The 21,370-nt window shown below is 35.2% G+C and overlaps 2 protein-coding genes and 1 long non-coding RNA gene across 3 annotated transcripts; 1 reads left to right on the plus strand and 2 right to left on the minus strand.

The window, feature by feature from the left end:
- LOC126710185 (uncharacterized) lies at positions 1 to 2,801 on the minus strand. Its single transcript, XR_007649591.1, has 4 exons — positions 2,467 to 2,801; positions 1,129 to 1,161; positions 590 to 686; positions 1 to 92 (listed from the first exon to the last, which is right to left on the minus strand). It is a non-coding gene; the product is annotated as an uncharacterized LOC126710185 (long non-coding RNA).
- A 2,484-nt stretch (positions 2,802 to 5,285) lies between these two features.
- Positions 5,286 to 6,530, plus strand: LOC126708518 (F-box/kelch-repeat protein At3g23880-like). Its single transcript, XM_050408306.1, has one exon. The coding sequence runs from the start codon at positions 5,286 to 5,288 to the stop codon at positions 6,528 to 6,530; it is 1,245 nt and encodes a 414-aa protein (XP_050264263.1).
- Positions 6,531 to 8,183: 1,653 nt separating this feature from the next.
- On the minus strand, positions 8,184 to 18,382 carry LOC126708519 (uncharacterized). Its single transcript, XM_050408307.1, has 5 exons — positions 17,313 to 18,382; positions 16,999 to 17,192; positions 16,679 to 16,884; positions 8,765 to 8,935; positions 8,184 to 8,258 (listed from the first exon to the last, which is right to left on the minus strand). The coding sequence occupies exons 1-5, from the start codon at positions 18,380 to 18,382 to the stop codon at positions 8,184 to 8,186; spliced, it is 1,716 nt and encodes a 571-aa protein (XP_050264264.1).
- Between the last annotated feature and the right edge of the window lie 2,988 nt (positions 18,383 to 21,370).

The following is a 21,370-nucleotide window of genomic DNA, read 5'->3' on the forward strand; positions in this document are numbered from 1 at the left end:
CCTAACACCAATATGCAGGATTTGTTACAGAAAGAAGACTCTCATTGGAGTTCTCTTCAAGAAATCTTCTCTTAAGGTATTCTTTACTTGATCTTCAAGATGCAGAACTTACACGAGGTTTGTTTGAAGCAACAACAGTAATAGAAAATTTTCAAAATTGTCTAAATGCTTATATAACTTAATAAGGATAACAATATGTTTAAATGCTTACGTGCCAAATTGGTAAAGTTTATTTTTCAGCTTTTGGAAAATGGGGTTATTTGAAAAGGTTGTTCCTAAGAAAAAGTATTTTGAAAAGGTTACCGCATAGGCACATGGCTTAATAATGATAAGAATATATCAAAGCATATCAAAAGGTGGTAGACCCTCCGACCTCATTGATCACTTGAACATCCAATATACATTATATGTTGCTCTCATTTAAATTCACACAATCACCATTGCAGCTTTCTTTGGTTGACTACAAACGCATGAAACATTACTTTGATTTAGAAAGATTTAATTCAAATTAAAAGATGATCTATATGCTAGCTTAGGTATGTGCAGTAGAATTAACAGAACAAATGAAGCAAGATGAGACGTGGCATACCTTATGGAGTTCATCTAATATAAGTATCAACTGGTCGAATGAGATTCTTGAATTATCATCAACAAAATCATCCGTCTTTCAGTTCCCAGGCACGTCCCTGATAAAATGTTGAAATGCACATCTTTAATTTGAATACAAATAGAAATCTAAAAACATTAAGATTGGAAGATTGCATTTTCCTTTGCCTATTCTGAGACTTAACAAAACAAATAAATTCTACCACACACCTTAACAATAAATGTAGAAAGTTTGCAAATTAGTGTATATGTGATTTGATAGACCTACTGCAAGGTATTCATTTAGTTTTCATGTTTTTGTTTTAGGTGCTAATGAAGATGAGTTAAAGAAAGTGAAGCATGCGGTTCAATATGGAGTTTCATCATGTATTACTTGGCCGTAGAGACTTATTTTCTTCAGTGAATCATGAAGATCCAAAAAATGTCCCTATTTTAGATTTGCCTTCATCACTCAGCTATACACAAACTTGCTTACAAAATGGTTTCTAAAAATAAATAAATAAATTGCTAACTGAATTATACCCTCATATTCAAATTCAGCTCCAGCTGCATTACCTGCATCAAAACCAAGCTTGGCTCAATAAACAGATAACATAATATATTACACATTGACTGAAGGAACTTTCAAAATAGGCCAACTAACACAATAGAGTTTGGTCAGTATAAGTAAAGCAGCAAATAGTTTTAAGTTCCTACCAAGTGAGCAAAAACAACCTTACCATGTGGCTGAGGACCATTCGAAGCAATAGGAAGTAAAAAGAAATAAACAAACTAAAAATTAATGGTCTTTTTGTAAAAGAATCAAGATGCAAACAAACACCAAAGTTGACATTCATTAGGTTTTAGTGTGTGAACTGTACAAACCTTACCATAACTAAAAAATAAAATTCGTAGAATAAAAATCAAGATTAGAATTACCATAACTTGCTTCTCAAAAAAAAAAAAAAAATTACCATAAGTTACAGTCACCTATTTCCATTTTTGACATTCATCAGGTCTTTTCCATTTATATCCTGTGGGTTTTTTAATAAGATTTAAGCTTTCACACTCCTCTCATTCACCAGGGGATGTTGAACCACTAAGCTATCCTTAGCAATGGGTTTGAAATTATGACCATGATACCCAAAGTCTTCACATATATATATATATATATATATATATATATTAAAAAGATAGTTTTATATATGATCCCAATTAAGCACTTTAAAATACATGATGCACAAATTATTCTTGATAGTTAAAAACCAATCAAATTAGACCCAAATTCACAAACTCTAATCTCAATGCACAAACTTACTGTGAAATAAATCAATAAAAAATCAAACCCACTTCTCAATATCCCTTAAACTTTCAAATTGATAATCTCATATACCATTGTGATTCAATTAATCTCCTTTCTACTATATAAACCTATCTCACCATCAATATCAATCCCAATATCTAACATATAAATCATAAAAAATTCAAACCCATAGCTCAATTTCCACTAAAATTTCAAATACACAATCTCAAAGAATCAGAATTTAAAATTCCTAGTGAATTTCGAATTTATATCTAGAATTAAAAGGCTCATAGATCAATGCCTACAGAGAAACTATACACTAAAATCAAATTTCTAAGTGGTAGCCACATGAACCCAGATAAGAATTCACAAAATTAAATCCAAAAAAAAAAACCTAACAATACCCAACAACAGTATTAGCAAAAGAACTGAATAAAAAATCAAAATATTCCTTACGCAACAACAGTAATTTAGTCTAGGAATCAACAAAAAGAAGCAAAGCCAATGAACATTAAAAAACAAATATTTAGAAAGAGAGAGAGAGGGAAAGATTAGATATATGATTAAGAGCATCTCACCTGCGTAACTGGGCCTGCAACATTGGAGACTTTGCGATGGCTATGATGGGTAACGGCTCAGTCATGGGTGGGAGAGATGGCTATGGTGGACTATAAGGGATATAGAGAGAACGGCATAGAAAGGCAGAGAGAACGGTTGGTTTCAGACTTTTAGGGTTTTGATAATTGAGAGAGGCAAAGGCAAAGAAGCTTATCGGCAAAACCTGACAGAAGTATACAGTGAGAGCGAGTGAAGGGTAGATGAAGACTGAAGAGAGCGAGAACAGGGAGAGCGAGAACAGGGTGCTCTGCGTTTAAGCCAAAGAGAAACGAATGAGGGATAAAGACTGAAGAGAGAGATAAGTATTAGGTTTCAAATTAAAAAAAAAAAAGAAAAAAAAAGAATTAGGTTTTGAAAATAGTGTTTTTAATTTAATTTTTAAATTTTTAAATATTGTGTTGTGCTGACGTGGAAAATTGTGGTGTTAGCAGAGGCTTCGGTTTTATATATAGAATATATAGATAATAATAATAATAATAATATATTAGACTATTATTATCTTTTATTTTATATGTCAATCTTCATTTGAAAAATAAATAAATAATCTCCGTTATTTTGTCAATGTCTTTTAAAGGTTCAAAACCTAAAAAAGAAAATAAATATTGAAAAGAAAATTTAAAAATATAAAGAAGTACGTACGAGTTTAAAACCAAAAAAAAGAAGAAAGAAAACACAAATTGTTAACTTAATAATTTATTGTTCCTCATGTAAATTTATGTATAAGTAATAAAAAACATATATGTAAGAATGATTCCAATAATAAACTTGAAGTTTATTATTACTTTCGATTATGAAGTTTCAAATACATATATCTTTCATTAACCATTCTTCATGATTCTTAAACTTGGATTTTGTCAATCTATTTGTGTTGCTTTTTGTTCAATTCATTGGTTAAGTACAATAACCATATATTTGAGACGCCCACATCCATACTTATATCTTGGTGTGTCTTGCAAGTTATTTTACAAATTTGAAAATTTAGACTTTTGGAACATGGGGCTCTTTTGTTAGATAACGCATAATTTTTTTTCTTCAACTAAAATTGGCATGTAACAAATTAAGGATTAGCCTCTGTTGTTTGCATTCGTGAAGTCGTGTTGTAGGTATATATTGTAAAGTATCCTATAGGCTATAGCAATGGATAATAATTAGATGAATTTGCGTCTCAAACAGCACACTAGGAAAGGATTTCATGCCCGTGTACTAACTGTGTGAGTAGAAAACTGTTTGGTCTAGGACTCTAGATGTTGCATGTGATCACCTACTTTCATATGGGATTGTTAAGGGTTATTTATAACCTTGGGTTTTTCATGGAAAATCAACGTTTGCAATGACTTCTACTGAATATCTAATGGTTAAATCCAAAAAATCTTTAATGAATATGGTGATATTTGTGAGATAATGAGCATGACTATCCCCATGCATGATATGGTGTCAAAACCAGTGAAAGAAGGCCTTAGTGTGCAACGAGCTACACAAGTTTCTAATGAAGACAAAACTTAGATATAGTAGTTTTCACTAGTTTAAAATTTTAAAATAAAGTAATGGGCTTTTTTTTTGGTTGGGTTCTAAGTGCCAATTTGTAAATGTTTGGGGAGAGGTGGACCAAGGGTAATTATTTTGGACCTAAATGTTAAAAGAATTCAGAATATATAACTATTATGATTTAAAAAAAATTTTGGGGGGCCACTGCCCCTCTCGTCAATGAACAGCTCTTGATGAGAGAACTATAGAATCTATATCTAGTACCCCCAGCCACAATTGTGGAACCATTTTTTTTTTTTTTTGGCTCAGATTTGTAAACTTTTCATATCTCACAAACTCAAAACACAAAAGAGAAGCTAATAAAGACCAAACTGAGATCGACGGTTGTGCTTGAAATCGATGCCGATTTGCTCTTCAGGTTCATCATTAATTGCAGGATTGTGATCATAGTGGCTCAAGCTTTCATTGCAAATCTCCAGCCACCTCCTTTGTTATGTCAAACGTTAATCACAAAGTTACAAATTCTAAAGTAAATTATACTTTGCCAAACTGATCTCTAGTTATTGGGATAAATAGATATAAAGGTACGTAATACAAATTCTAAAGTAGATATATAGAGTGACCCTACTTCCTCTCTTCCTTCTTCTCTTCTTCTTCCTTCTTTCTTTCTCTTTTTTTTTTTTTTTTTTTTTTTGGGTAAATTACGTATTTGATTCTTATCCTATACACTATATTTCAATTTAATCCCTAACCGTACAATTGTGTTAATTTAGTTTTTAACCTTTTAGTATCGTGTCAATTTAGTCATTGTCATTATTTTTTTTTATGAAAATTGATGACTTATCTAATGGCCTAAATAAAAAATAAACTTCCATTTATGTCATAATAAACTTAAAATTTATTTTAGCCGTTTGTTATATCAGTAATTTTCATCTAAGATATAACGGTATGGACTAAATTGACACGATATTAAAGGTTAGAGACCAAATTGATACAATTAAAAAAGTTATAGACTAAATTAAAATATAGTGTAAATATTAGAGACCAAATATGTAGTTTACCATTTATTTTTCCTTTAAAAAATCATTATATATATATTTTTTAATGTTCATGGATTTTTTTTATTACGTGGAGACGTGGCTTTTTATTATCTTACAATTACTTTATTAATATATATATATATATATATATATATTCCTCGGAATTTCTCAGGAGCGTTAATAAAAACCCTACCTCTCTTTATATTAATAAAAACCCTAAAAACCCTACGTCTCTCTCTCTCTCTCTCTGAAAAATGTCTCAGATAAGAGAACCAGCAAGAGAACAACCACCGACCACCCTTCGACGTCAGAAGTATATTCACTACAGTATTGTACTAAACATCCTGGCAAGGCTACCAGTTAAATCACTCCTAAGATTCAGGTGTGTTTGCAAATCTTGGGACTCCTTAATCACCAGTCCATATTTCATCTCCACCCACTTATATATCAATAACGTTGATCGTGGTGATTATATTGTTAACATGCCCTGGTATGTGAACCCTTCTTCTCCTCCTTATTCCAACAGACCAGTCATTACGTTTTATTGCGATCATGATGGGTTTGATAAAATTTTCGAGTTTGAAATTCCCTCAAGGTTTCCGCCTTATCAAGCTAACTTAGTCGGTTCGTGCAATGGCCTTTTGTGTTTGGAATTTCAAGTATGGGAGGAGAGATGGCAAGCAGCATCTAAAACTGCTATTATCTACTTGTGGAATCCCAGTATTAGAAAATTAAAGAGGTTGCCTGATATTATGTTTGACTGCTTTTTTGACTGCTTTATTCCACTCGGATTTGCTTATCATTCCGAGGATAATGACTACAAAGTTGTCAAGATTTCATATTATTCCAGGAGAAAGCTTGAGGTTGAGGTGTACACATCAAAATCAGATTCGTGGAGAACACTTGAGGACCTTGACGTTTCATTGAGACCCAAGACTGATGACTTTGGATTTCATTTTTCTTTGCCAATCCCATTTTTTGGTGGAGCTTTGCATTGGTTAGTAGATATCATACAAGGCGAAGAGAAGCACAAGACTGAAATGATTTTGTCATTTGATGTCAATAATGAGACATTTGAAGAGCTAGCTGTGCCTGACCGTTGCTTTGATGGAGCAGGCAATGAATTTGATGGGAAATGTATTTCGTTATTTAGGGGGAAACTAGCTTTGATTAGATTGGAGACAGTTGGAGAACAAAGTTTTGCATGTGTATGGGCCATAAAGGAGTATGGCAAGCATAAATCCTGGAATAAACCTCTTGTTGTACGAGAACAATATGATCGTTTCTATGGTCTCACCAAGCGGGGTTTCATTCTTTTGGAAGATGAATCCCACATCTCTGGTAATGGTCAATTAGAAATGCAGAAAAAAAGAAAGCTCGTTTTAATTGATCCCGAAGCTCGATGTGAAGAGTGTTTTGATTTTCAAGATATTTCATTCGTAGCTACTTTCATGGAGAGCTTAGCCTTACTTGATGAAGCAAATGTGATAACTTATTAAGATGTGTGTAAAAACTGAAGTCATTACTGGTATGACTGAAATGAAATCTTTATAAGGCTTTTCCATTTAGCAGCATATATATATTTAATGGTCGTGGCTATTTTATATATATTAGTAATTGATATTATTATGTGGATAGTACATACCCAGATTACAGCTCTGTCTATTAACATTCTCTGGTCACCTTCTTGTTTGCTAGTTCTAGCTATATGGTCTTTGCTGGTCTGTGCTTCTATTAATTAGTGCTTTTGTATGCATCAAGGATAAGCATTTCACAGATTGTGATAGAATACAAACTCTCTTCCAAAGACCACATATAACTATGAGTAGAGATGGGCATGTTAATGCCAAAAAAGAGTCAAATCTATTTATTAATTACCATGGGGGATCCATTGATTACCAAATTTTAATGTTAGGATCCTGTCTCTTTGCTTGCTGGTGGCCACTGCTAGTGCTAGTAGTTCTCTATTTGTGCTTGCTGTTGTATCACTGCAAGTTGCAAAGTTGCTGCATATAATATATAGGAGCTGCGTACCACACCACTAGAGCGCTGCAATACTGCTATTATATTGCAGTGTTATCGTGTCATGTACTAATATTTATTAGCAGCCAGTCTATTAGTAATTTAGTAGTACTCCTATTAGTTAATTACAACATGTGCTCTATCTAAAATAATTATAGCATGCAGTGTTATTGTGTCATTTACTCATATTAATTAGCAGTAGTCTATTTATTAGTCATTAGTAATCCTATTAGTCAATCACAACATTTTCTTCTATGATGTAGAACAGACAGCAAACTTTTCTTGAGCAGCAAGGGTGTCGGAAGTCAGTACAACACAAGATGAAGGGGGGGGGGGGGGGAGGGTGCTAATAGAGGTCATCGGAGTGATGATGTCGAAATTGCATGAAATTTGGTAGATTAAAGGGAAACAACATTCTGATCCAGACTCAAGATTTTAGTTTCAAAGTTAGAATAAAGTCTCTTTTGTTTTGGGATGTCTCTTAGAGACAATATTTTAAATTTTCGCAATTATCTAAATTTTGTTATTTTTGGCAAAAATAGCTATTTGTCACCTAATAACGTGATTAGCATAGATTAGGATTTTTAGGTGTTTTCATAGCCGCCCTAGGGTTTCTTTTACTATTTAAACATATTGTAGCCTTCAGGACAATTTAGTTTTCAAATTTATAGAAATACAGACTTTGTCTAATTCTCTCTGGTGTTTAGTTTCTTTTTCATTCAGAAAAAAACGTGTTTGTTTTCTTGTAGCTTCCGCGACATCATTCTATCTAATTGGCTATGTGATTAATTTGGAGTACTTAGTCAGTTAGTTGGTACTGCATTTAGTTAGTTACTAGCTAGTCTAACAGATTGTCAATGGCCTAGTTAAATATATAAGGCTGATTCTCATGATAGATTATTGTACATTCATTCATTCATTCAAGAAATATATATTTCTAGTCTCAAACAAACTCCTCTCAATTGCTCTATTCATTGTGCTCTTTTAGAATAAGTGAATGATCACAGGTTTGGAGATTGAACCCTCTTCACACTTAAGCGGCAATTGAGCTCGCTCGGCCCTGTAATCCCATAAAGCTTATCCATCCCTATTATTCTTTTACTGGGCCCTGAGCTGAGCCCACGAGCCCGTTATTCTATTTTCAGATCCCCACGCAAAGTATCCTTGCTACCGTGAATTGTGAAATATAGAGACTTTTCTTCTTGCTATACGAAAGGATTTAGACAAGAAAATGACTTTAGAAATTACCAATGTTTTTAAACATATATAGTGTGTGGTGAAATCTTATAATCATGCCATAAAATCCTCAATCAAATTCTTTTTTATAAGTTTTGAATGAATCTCTGGTGCATGTGGTGGAATTACTCAGTTGTTTGACTTGCAAAACTCTAAAGAGAAAGTGTGGTCTTCCCCATCTCTTTAATTCCCACTATGGATATGAACGAAACATTTTCTTCCACATCAATGTTAAATAATAAATCTATGATCATTTTCTTATCCTCTTCTCTCCCAACAACTTATTCTTCTCGTACGAATGAGTGAGTTTGGTCCCTCTCCCTCACCTTTATTTGCAAAGGATGCTCTATCAATTGGAATTTGTTCCTATCATTTGCTGTTGCATGCCATCAAGTCTCTCCCTTATGGCCATTAATTTGTGAGCCATTTTAAAATAAAAAGCAATTTGGTTTGAGCTCAAAAAGAAAGTGTGTACCTTCTTTGCCATTTTATCACCACCCATCACCCTTCGGCGCAAGTCTTCAGTAGAGAAATCACTCAACAGATCATCCTCGCCATATACTGCATCTCTAAGCTTCTTGAGCCAGTCCCTGACTTGATGATTCCTGTCTTGCTGCTCCTCTGCATCCTTGTCCTGAAGTCTGCCCTAAGAAAAATAGTTAAGATGCATTTAATTCTTTATTAAATTGAGGTAAACCAAAAGTAATGTAAAATAAAAACCTTTATAGCCGGTTAAAAAGTAACGTAAAATACACTTAAAAAGCTAGTGAGAAGCAATGTAAAAAGAAGAATGGGTCACAATATTCAGCAAAAAGAAAAATAACTGGTCATAGAGCAATATAATAAGAAGTTGTTTGTCATCTTTTATGGTCTAACGAAGGTTTATGGGAAATTTCCTAAATGCATGTGATCTGCAATTTGCTCCTCAAACGTCAAAAGAAGGGTTAGAAATTTCTTACACCATGCCAAACTTGTTTGTCCTCTCCCTCAAAGTGTTTGGTGGGGGCAAATAATTCATTGGAAATTTTCACAACTACAGTATTCTCCTCAAAAGTTGTGCCAATCTACTTTTTCTCTCTCTCTCTCTCTGAAATTAATACAACACAATATTTGGTGGACTGAGATTCTCTAACATTAATATTGTTTGGTGGAAAAAAGAAGAGATTCAAGTTCGTAATTTTCAGATTCTCAACCCAACAACCCGGTATTCTTAGGTTTTGTAAGACAGGTTGTAATTGTACCAAACTGAATCAAGCTGATTATTATAATTTTAAGATCATTTAATTTTGGTTAAAATGTAAAATTGACTTTCTAATTTTCTTCAGATTTTATTTTAGTCCCCTAATTTTACTTTTGTTTAATTTCAATCCTCTAAGTTTCAGATTTATTCAATTAAGGTCTTTTTCGTAAACTTTTGTTAAAATTTTTTGAAAAAAAAATTCTGAAAAATATTTTTTAATCATTAATTGAATTTTCTTAATTTAAAAAATTGGAAGAAAAATTTATAAAATTGAAAAATTAACCACAACATATAACAAAAGTTAATGGAAGAGTCTTAATTGAATAAACTTGAAAATTAGAGGACTGAAATGAACAAAAGCAAAATTAGAGTATTGAAATGAAATCTGAAGAAATTTAGAAAGTCAATTTTGCATTATATGAAAAATTGAAAGAGCTGGTCAAAATAGTGAATTACATTTTCGTTTTTCATAAAAAGCTTTCTAAAGTAGTTTACATATATGCCTTAAGGGCATACATTAGTAAATTTATATATATATATATATATATATATATAATTTTTCCCCAAAAATTAATGGTAATGAAAAAAAAAATTATATCGGTCAAAAACAATATAAAAACTTAAGAAGAAACTTTTCTAACTGGCCAAAAAGTAACTTAAAAAGAACAAATGCCACATAAATTTATTGGGAGTTGCGCCAATGACCCCATTTCTTTTACTTTTGTCACTCTCATAATGTTAATAGTTGGGTTTTGTTGATGAATATTCATAGAGCATACATTAACCATTCATTTTTAAATAATTTAAAAAATTAAATAAAAATTAACAAAAAAATTTGTTAGCTTTTTCAAATTTCTATAAAAAAATTTTAATTTTAATTTTTTTTTACTAATATATGCCTTAAAAAGCACATGTTAATAAATTCCATGTTAATAACATGACTTTTTCGTTAGATTATGGTACGTTGTGATTGGAATTGGCGAATAGAAACAAAGGAAAAAAGAGAGTCTTGAAATCTTTCCACAAAAGTCACCATGTGGCGGTTTCCAGTGAGTTTCCACACTAACTTTATCTTCAAAGCAATTGGCTATCAGTGACCTTTGCAAATCAGGCACAGCCCTTAACAACTTTGCTCAATTTTCAACACTAATCATTTCATCAAACCTATCAAATTCCTAGACATGACCACTGATCGAAGCACCATGCCAAGATAATAATAAAGGTTTCTTGGAAATTCCCCTCCCCCTCTCTCTCACTCTCTAGCATTTTCCTGGGTGGATTGATACACGTTGAGTAGAAGGATTGGAAAATTTTTTTTACATACGCATAAAGAACCTTAAAAGTTGTGTATGTTCCTTCTCTTTTTCTCTCTGTAAAGAAAAATTTTAGTCACATCGTAAATTTCACCGAAGATTTCATATACTCTTTCACAATCACAATTTTGTTCGTGGGAGGTCCACCACAATACAATATTATGAAGAGGGTATGAAATTTTCAATTACTCTCTGAAATTAACACTATGTTTAAAGAAAGGGAAAAAAAAAATTAAGGGAATAGATTTGGAAAAAAAAAAAAAAAGACAGAAAATACTATTTATGTATGTGTTTGGAAGTAAAAATGAAAAAAAAAAAAAGAAAAGACAAGGAAAGAAAACGAAGGAAAAAATAATGCTAAAAAATTATTTTATTTTTTATTTTTGTAAATTATAAATGAATAATTCAATAGGAAGAATTAAACGTAATTTTACAAAAATATTCAGAACTTTTTTATACTTTTACGAGGGTACAAGAGTAATCTTGTATAAAAAGTTAATCATTTCTCTTTTTTTTTTCTTTCAAATCGGATAGAAACAAAATTCGGAAAAATGTGTGGAATCCAAAATTTTCCCATTTTTTACTTCCTCTCGTCCAGTACAGCTAAACATTGGGGTGAGTTTGGTTCAGCTTTTTGAAACTGAGCTTTTTGAAAAAGTGGAGTTTTTAAAAAGTATTTTATGAAATTGGGTTTTTTGTAAAAGCTGAGTGTTTGGTAAAAGTTATTAAAAAGTGTTTTTTGAAAAAACTGAGTGTTTTGGCTAGAACTTATAAAAGTGGTGGCTTGAGTGATAAATTACCAAAAAGGACAATGTATATATAAAAAAGTTTATTTCATACTTAAATCAACTACTTCATAATACTTAAATCAATTTTTCTCTTTCTAAAAAAATTATTTTTCTCTCAACAATATTAGCTAATAATAACAACCCACTTAAGATTTATTGTGAAAGTATTGTGAAAATATTGCGATAATTGATACTGATTTTAATTTGAACGTACTATTACAATTATTTTTTTTTCTCATAGATATTAGCTAATAATAACCTACTACTTAAGATTTATTGTAAAATTATTGCGAAAATATTGTGATAATTGATACTGATTTTAATTTGAATCTACTATTAAAATTTTTTTTTTTCTCTTTCTAAAAAAATTATTTTTTTCTCACCAATATTAGCTAATAATAACCTATCACTTAAGATTTACTGTGAAAATATTGTGATAGCATTTTTTTTCCCCTCTCTTTTTTCTCCTCCACACACGTATCCTTACTCTTTTCTTTTTCTCCTTCTTTCCTTTTTTTCCCCCTACCATTTCCCCCAAACTCCAGAACGTTCTTGAGAGCTCTCTTTCTTCCTCTTTCTTTTTTTTTTTATTTTCTTTCATCCTTTCTCCCTTTTCTCTTAGCACTTTGTCTGCAAGTTAATATATATATATATATATATATATATATATATATATATATATATATATATATTAACTAGTTAGATGATGTTATGTGCATATTAAAGGTCAATGGCAAAATACAATAATATTTAGTTTATAAATATTAATAAATTTATAAATCAAATTCAACCCTATCTAATTTTTTAATTTTCAAATTCCTCTAATTTGAAAGAATTAAAAATAAAGGTTTCTCCTCAATTCCTTGCTTCCATCCATCCTATTGTACTGTGTTATTCTTTAATTAACAGGTCTGGAAAAGAAGTTAATTTGATTTTGGACTGTGATTACAAGTTTCAGTAAAGAGGCAATGTGATAATAATTATATAATTATAATGTACCTATTGGTTTTTGGAAGTTTATAACATTCTTGCTATCTTTATTTATTTATTTATTTTTTTGTATGGTACTGTACTTTCAAGAAATCAAGTACTGGGTAATTTTTTTCCACTTTTTTTTATCTTTTGTAAATTTTATATTATTAAGTGGATTATAAATATTTAAGATAATAATTAGTATTTAGCCTACATAATGGGAGACGATAGATTACAATGGGAGATAATAATTTGATAAGAATTTTTATTAATTAGCTAAGAGTTTTTATTTTTATTTATTATAATTTGATAATTACAATGGGAGATAATAAATTTAAATTTTAAATGTCTCCACCGAAGATATCTGAAAACTCAAAACTTGTTGATCGGGAGTAACTACCAAAATATCAACACTTGGATATTATTAGATAACAAATTTTAATAATTGATCATGATTTTTCATTTCGTCTACAAGTGTTACATATGTGATATATGTAGGCTACTCTCCACTTTGAGAATTGTTATCCAGATGTCTGAAAATACAAATTTTTTTTCTAAATAACAATAAATATTAAAAAATTTAGTTAATTGTCACGTTTCAAAACAATGTTGAAAACTAGCATCTCGAGTGTCTAAAACTCGAGTTCCAAGATAAAAATCGAGTTTTTAAGTCTTGATTTGTAAGTGGATTAGTTGAAAGTGGAAAAAAATTAAGCTGAAAATCGAGTTTTAAAGACTCGATTTCCATAAAGTGAATAAAAACACCGCTATAGGTCTATAAAACGTCACTATAGGGATTAAAAACGCCACTATAGGATTCCATAAATCTGTACTTATGAAAAAAAATTTTCTAGGAAAACGCCGCTATAGGGCTTTAAAACGACACTGAAAGGCTTAAAAACGCCACTATAGGTGAAATTTTTTTCGCATGAAACTCGAGTCTTAAAGACTCGAGATCTATGTGGCATTTTTCTAAAATGGATCTCGAGTTTGTAAAACTCGAGATGTTACTTTCCTTTATTGTTTCAAACTTTGCCTAACTAACTATATACAATTCTTTTGCATTGCTGTTTTGCACATTACCTCCTGAAAATACACACTATGTTTTTTTTTTTTTTTTTTTTTTTTTTTTTTTTTTGAGAATGAAAATACACACTACGTTAATTGACACAATGACTCAACTTTTATATATTGTATTGTATTGTATTATTATTATTATATCACATCATATATAACTTTATGAGGAGAACCTGAATCATTCTCACTTCAGTGACATAGGGTGAAAGTTTAAGGTTGTTAATTTGGATTTTATACCCTAAAATTTCAGAATTTATCTTTTTAGCATATTGTCCAATTCCTTTAAGTGCTGAAAACTCTTCAGTGGACCACATGTCATGGATGTATGTCTCAAGTTGGTTATCCAAGAAAGAAGCTTGAGACATAAAAAAATTCTACTGGTGGCTTTGTCTAGTCTATCAAGTTTACTAAGTAGGACCCATATATATAAAATTGTACTAGGAGTAGAAGTCTACTACTACTAGGAAAGCTGGAAGGTAACGTGAATTCACTTAATTAGGGATTTTTTTTAAAATTTTTTTATTGTGTCTTTTGTGTAGAGGGGGGGGGGGGGAATATGGTATTTCAGGTCATTATTAGTCAAAACATTTGAAAGTTCAGGGGGGTAGGTGCCCCCCCCCCCCCCTCCTCCCTCTGCCCCTAGCCACATTTGTGGAACCAAAATTTTTTTTTTTTGGCTTAGATCTGTAAATTTTTCATATCTCACAAACTCAAAACACAAAAGAGAGGCTAATAAAGACCGAACTGAGATTGACTGTTGTGCTTGAAATTGATGCCAATTTGCTCTTCAGGTTCATCATTAATTGCAGGATTGTGATTAAAGGGGCTTAAGCTTTCATTGCAAATCTCCAGCCACCTCCTTTGTTATGTCAAATGTTAATCACAAAGTTACAAATTCTAAGTACTTAACTTCCAACGATGGTTATAGAAGATTAGATTGAATATTCTAACTCCTATAGCGGTTGTGGAAGTTAATCCCAAACCTTCTGACTTCCTCAAACATAAAGGAAGTTACAAGACAAGTAACCGCTTCAAGAGCACAATATATAAACACTCATTTACATCAAATGAAGGTAAGTTTTAGACAACTCCCAAAAAGTTGGAACTCCAGAATTTAAGAGAGAAACTAACTTAAGCATCGGAGGGTTCTTAGCCAGTCTGCCCTGGTCACCTTTGATCACGTGTTTTCCTTTTCAGGCCTTTCAAGCAATCATTAGATCATTGAAGCCTGGAGATTCAGCCTACTGATTTTCTGTGTATCATCAGTAATATTAAGTAACCGGAAATAAATTACCAGTTGGAAATGAAGAAAAAGAATAATGTACCATGATTTCATCAACATGTAATAAGACTATAAGAGATGTCACTTTAGTTAGGTAGGCAAGGATGAGTAATAAGCATGTGACAATTTTCCATATTCAATGACAATGAAAGACTTAACCATTCCTAGTACTATCTAGCTATAAGACAATTTCCCTCTAGCTATAAGAAGATTTTCCTCTTTGGACTAGACTTTTATGTAGTTCAGAAATACCCCTAAACCTTACGTTTGACAAGAAAAAAATTTGAAGACAACTCGGTAAAAATATATTTCCAACTCCATTTAAAATGCCTATAAAATAGGACACTCTCCTACTAATCAATGTTTTCAAAACAAACTTATCCAAAATTTAAAAATAAAAAATAAAAACTATGACACTAGACCAAAAAAAAAAGGTCTCATTGCACCCGTAAAGCACGTGTGATGAGGCTAGTATATATATATGAAAATAGTGGGTGAGTGAGTGATGGAATTTGAACCAAAGATATGAATTACTACATACATAAAGTTTGTATAATATTTTCTTTTCACTTGGCTTAGGATAATAATTATCACATATTTACTATTGCACGCTCATCGTGGGGTGAAATTGTATTTTTTAAATACAATTTTAGTTACAAAATCACGTTTCACAATTTTAACTGAAACAATATTTTCATAGCACAATTTCAAACCTTTATGCATGCACCTTTGTACAAGTACGTGTTGCGTACAAGTTCTAGTCAGGAGTGTGTATGGCAATGTATGATAAGCTGTGTATACCAATAATTTCCCCTTGTCTTATTTCATCCTTCATGGATGAACCATCCACTTTTAGTTTATACCCGTCCACTTTTTGGACTTGGAATTTTCATCCTCTTGGGATGATCCGTCCAGTCCGTGGACTCTAGCCTATACCCGTTCCAATTTTGTGGGTTTAGAAAGTTCATCAACCTGGGATGGTCCGTCCAGTTTGAGGACTTTGTTTATATCCATCCACTTTTGTGGATTTAGAATTTTCATCCTCCAAGGATGATTCGTCCAGCTTGTGGATTTTATTTATATCTGTCCATTTTTGTGGACTTAGAATCTTCATCCTACTGGGATGATTCGTCCAACTTGTGGACTTTATTTATATCCGTCCATTTTTGTGGACTTAGAATCTTCATCCTCCTAGGATGATTCGTCTAGCTTGTGGACTTTATTTATATCCGTCCATTTTTGTGGACAGAATCTTCATCCTTCGGGGATGATCTGTCTAGCTTGTGGACTTTATTTATATCCGTCCACTTTTGTGGACTTTGAATTTTTCCAACTTTTGGAATTTGTGAGAATTCAAGTTGAAAAGACATAGATGTGTCTGAATATTCTTCTTAAAAAAAATCATGTGTTTGCAGAAAAGTACCTGCCACCTTGGGCTTAAAAAGATACTTAAAGTATTGTAGCAAAAAGTTGTTAAAGTAAAACTAATAATTGTAGTAAAAACTAAATAAACTGGGAAAAAGCGTCGATGCTCTTCATATTGTCTCTACTGATAGTATTTCCGTAGGTGCTCCGTGTTCCATGGGTGCTGAAGTTTTTGACCGTCCAGCTTCTTGAGGTGGTAGGTGCTCTTCCTCTACCATGATGCGATCCTGTAGGGTCCTTCCCAATTGGGGCCGAGCTTTCCTTGCGAAGGATCTCTAGTAGCACCCATTACCTTTCGTAGTACAAGATCTCCAGCTTGAAAGTCTCTATGCCTGACATTGGAGTTGTAGTGTTTCCCCATGAGATTCTGATACCGCGCCATCCTTTGCTCCGCTGTCACTCGTACTTCATCCACCAGGTCGAGCTGAAGGCGCATGGCCTCTTCGTTCTTATCCTCGTCGTAGTTCTCCACTTGATAGCTTGTGAGCCCTACTTCTGCTGGGATGACAGTGTCACTTTCGTATGCTAGTCGAAAAGGCGTTTCTCTAGTGGGTGTTCTTGCTGTAGTTTGGTATGCCCACAGAACGCTTGGTTGCTTGTCCGGCTAGATACCCTTTGCCCTCTTGAGCTGGGTCTTGACGATCTTGAGCAAGGACTGGTTTGTGACTTCAGCTTGCCCATTGGCCTGTGGGTGTGCGGGCGACGAGTAGTGATTCTTGATACCTAGCTCTGAACAGAAGTCCCTAAATGCGCTGTTGTCGAATTGCTTCCCATTGTCGGAGACAAGCACTCTAGGTATTCCGTACCTACAGATGATATTCCTCCAAACAAAACTTCTAATGTTCCTCTCTGTGATAGTGGCTAGGGCTTCTGCTTCCACCCACTTAGTGAAGTAGTTGATACCAACCACCAGAAACTTTAGCTACCTAACTGCTGTTGGGAAGGGGCCCATGATATCTAGTCCCCATTGAGTAAAGGGCCAAGGGGCTGTCATGGGAGTCAGCTCTTTGGACGGTTGCCTGATGAGATTACTGAACCTTTGACATTTGTCGCAGGCCTTGACATAAGCTTGTGCATCTTTCAGCATTGTAGACCAATAGTATCCTGCTCGGATCAACTTATGTACTAATGATCGTGCCCCCGAGTGGTTTTTGCAGATACCCTCGTGGACTTCTCTCATTACGTAATTTGCTTCCTCGTGGCTTAAACACCTCAGATACGATCGAGAGAATCCTATTTTGTATAAGACATCTTTTATCAGCATAACCCGTGTAGCTTGGACCTTCAACTTCCTGGCGGCGTCATTCTCGTCTGGTAATACGCCAGTCTTCAGGTATGATATCAATGGCGTAGTCCAATTGCTTTCAGAATCTACTTCTTGCACATTTGTTCCGTCATCAATCAGTGAGGAGATTTGAACAAATGACAATACTTGTTCGGGGACAAGCATAAATTCTGCCAAGGTCGCTTTTGCTAGGCGGTCGGCACATTCATTTTCCTTCCTTGGGATTTGAACAAATCTGACTTCGTGACTACCGATTCGATTCTTCACCTCTTCTAGATACCTCTTCATCCTTTCATTCTTGCACTCGTAGCCGCCATTAATTTGACTTGTTACCACTTGTGAGTCGCAGTGTACGACCATGTTTTCAGCACTTGCAACCTTTGCGAGGTCTAGCCCTGCCACCAAGGCTTCATATTCGGCCTCGTTGTTGGTTGTGGGGAAATCTAGTCGGATCATACACTCGATCTTATCCCCCTCTGGGGTTTGGATAACCACACCGGCCCCTCCTGCTCGCCTATTGGATGACCCGTTCGCATAAATATTCCACTGCCGCATCTCCTCTGCCCCCTGGCCATCCCCGAGGGTGAATTCAGCGATGAAGTCAACAACTACTTGCCCTTTTATAGCTGTTCGCGGACGATACTGTATATCAAACTCACTAAGCTCCATTGCCCACAAAGCCATCCGTTCTGCGGTTTCAGGGCTACTCATGGCTCTTCTTAGGGGCTTGTTCGTCAAGACAACGATGGTATGTGCTTGGAAGTACGGCTTGAGTTTTCGCGCTGTTGTTATTAACACGAGGGCCAACTTCTCCATCTGAGGGTACCTCTTTTCTACTCCTCAGAGCGCTCGGCTTGTAAAGTAGACCGATCTCTAAGATCCGTTTTCCTCCCTCACTAAAGCTACGCTTATAACGGCTTGTGAAACAGCTAAGTATAGGTAGAGTTCTTCTCCTGGCTTGGATGGACTGAGCAATGAGGGAGATGAAAGATACACCTTTAAGTTTTCAAATGCCACTTGGCATTTGTCTGTCCATTCAAACGATTTTTTCAGAGTGCGGAAGAAAGGTAGACATTTGTCCGTTGCTTTCGAGACGAATCTGTTCAGGGTTGCGATTTTGCCATTCAAACTTTGCACCTCCTTGACCGTCCTCGGCGGCTCTAACTTTATTATGGCCCGTATCTTCTCTGGGTTAACCTCTATACCTCTTTGGGATACCATGAAGCCCAATAATTTCCCCGCCGTCACCCCGAACGCGCACTTGCTTGGATTCAGCTTCATGTTATATGACCGGAGGGTGTCAAAGGTCTCCCGAAGGTCGCTTAGGTGATCATCTTCGCGTAGGCTCTTCACTAGCATGTCATCGACATAAACTTGTACGTTCCTCCCAATCTGGTGCACGAACATCTTGTTCATTAATCTCTGGTATATCGCTCCAGCATTCTTTAGTCCGAATGGCATCACCTTGTAGCAGAACAGTCCTTGACTGGTAACAAAAGAGGTCTTCTCTTGATCGGCTTCATCTATTTTGATCTGATTATAGTCTGAGAAAGTGTCCATGAAGCTCAAAAGTTGGTGTCTTGCGGTTGAATCGACCAAAGTATCTATCCGAGGGAATGGATAGCTGTCTTTGGGGTAGACCTTATTGAGGTCCATGAAGTCTACGCACATCTGCAATTTTCCATTGGCCTTTTTAACCATGATGACGTTTGCCAACCAATCGGGGTAGTACACTTTTCTCAGATGAAATCTACCTCAAGCAACTTTCGAACTTCCTCAGCTATCGCTTTGTCCCGCTCCTAAGTGAATACCCGTTTCTTCTGCCCGATTGGGGAAAATGAAGGTGATACATTCAACCTGTGAACTATGATTGAGGTGTCGATTCCTGGCATGTCCTCGTGACTCCAGGCGAACATGTCTTGATTGTCTCTTAGGAATGCCGTGAGCACTTGGTGTACAGGCCAACTTGCGAGTGTACCCATTCTGGTTGTCTGTTCTAGCCTTAAGTCATCAAGGATCACTTCCTTGAATTCTTCAACCGGCTCCGCTACTACCCGTTGTTCTCCTATGCACATTGTCTGCTGATGATCTTCCATCTCTAGCATAGCAATATAGCATTCTCGCGTTGCCACCTAATTTCTGCGCAGTTCTCCTACTTCATAATCCATTGGGAATTTGATCATTAAATGGTAGGTTGAAGTTACAGCCTTCCATGAGCTGAGGGTGGGTCGTTCGAGAATGGCATTGTAAGCGGACGAGCAGTCAACCACTAGGAATGTTACTTCCTTAGTGATCTGTTGGGAGTAATCACCCATCGTTACTGACAACGTGATGGCACCGATGGGGAACACTCTCATCCCTCCGAAACCAACTAGAGGGGCATTAACCGGGACCAACTGTTCTCTATCAATCCTCATTTGCTGAAAAACCGGGTAATACAGGATGTCTGCCGAACTGCCATTGTCAACCAAAACTCGGTGCATGTTGTAGTCTCCTATCCTCAGGCTGACAACAAGCGCGTCATCATGCGGGTGTTGCAGCCTTCGAGCATCTTCTTCTGAAAATCCGATGACTGGGTTGTTGATTCGTGCCATCTTGGGTACAGTGCTTGTAAGCTGGACGTTCTGAACCATTCTCAGGAACGTCTTCCGGGCTTTTTTGGATGACCCAGAAGTTGCCGTGCCCCCTACGATCATCCTTATGTCTCCAATGGGCGGCCTTGGGCACTCATTCTCCCATCACAGGGCTTGCTCTTGGGGTGGATCCGTTATTTCCTTGCTAACGAACATCTGTAGCTTCCCCTGTTTTATAAGGGCCTCTATCTGCTGTTTTAGATCACAGTAGTCAGCTGTGTTGCGCCCGTGGTCTCGATGGAAGTGGCAGTACTTTCCCTTGGCCTCTTGCTGGGATCTCCCTTCAACTTACCGAGGAACTTCAGGACTCCTTCATCTTTGATATGCATTAAGACCTAATCTATTGGGGCAGTTAATAGTGTGAAGCTTGTCAACCTCCCAGTGGGGGGTTTGGAGCATCTATCATCCTATCGTTCTCCGATCCTAACCACCTTTCGCCTTCTATCTTGCCTTGTGTCCTCCTGTTTTTCCCTTTTTCTGGGCTTATCCTCGCAGGCCAGCAGTGCGTCTTTTGCGTTCATATATTTGGTAGCCCTGTAAAGCACATCCGACATGGTCTTTGGATCATTCTTGTATAGAGAAAATAGGAACTTACCCTTTCGTAACCCATTAGTGAATGCTGCTATGAGTATCTTGTCATTCACTTCGTCAATTGAGAGGGCCTCCTTGTTGAAACGGGTTATGTAGGACCTTTGCATCTCGTCCTCCCGCTGCTTAATATTCATCAGACATGTAGTAGACTTCTTGTATCTGTACCCTCCAATGAAGTACAAAGTGAATTGGGCACTCAACTCCTTGAAACTACTGATAGAACTAGGCGTTAACCGACTGAATCAAATTCTCGCAGCATCCTTCAGCGTTGTAGGGAAGGCCTTACACATGATTTCGTCTGTAACTCCTTGAAGGTGCATCAAGGTCTTGAAGGTCTCTAGGTGATCTAGAGGGTCCTTGACTCCGTCGTAACTGTCTATCTGTGGCATGTAGAATTTATGCGGCAGAGGGAAGTAATTGACGAAGGCAGTGAACGGTGAGTCGGTTCGGTTGACTAGGTCATCAAGATCGCTGG

Source organism: Quercus robur, chromosome 12 (assembly GCF_932294415.1).
Source record: "Quercus robur chromosome 12, dhQueRobu3.1, whole genome shotgun sequence".
NCBI lineage: Eukaryota > Viridiplantae > Streptophyta > Magnoliopsida > Fagales > Fagaceae > Quercus > Quercus robur.

Excerpts from the sequence above, each read along its gene's own strand:
- LOC126708518 (XM_050408306.1), top strand. The coding sequence starts at position 5,286 with ATGTCTCAGATAAGAGAACCAGCAAGAGAACAACCACCGACCACCCTT.
- LOC126708519 (XM_050408307.1), bottom strand. The coding sequence starts at position 18,382 with ATGAGTAGCCCTGAAACCGCAGAACGGATGGCTTTGTGGGCAATGGAG. Across the intron at positions 8,936-16,678 it reads GAGATCTTGTACTACGAAAG|GGCAGACTTCAGGACAAGGA; the intron begins GTAATGGGTGCT and ends TATTTTTCTTAG. Across the intron at positions 8,259-8,764 it reads GTGATAAAATGGCAAAGAAG|CAAGAAGAAAAGTCTCTATA; the intron begins GTACACACTTTC and ends CCTTTCGTATAG.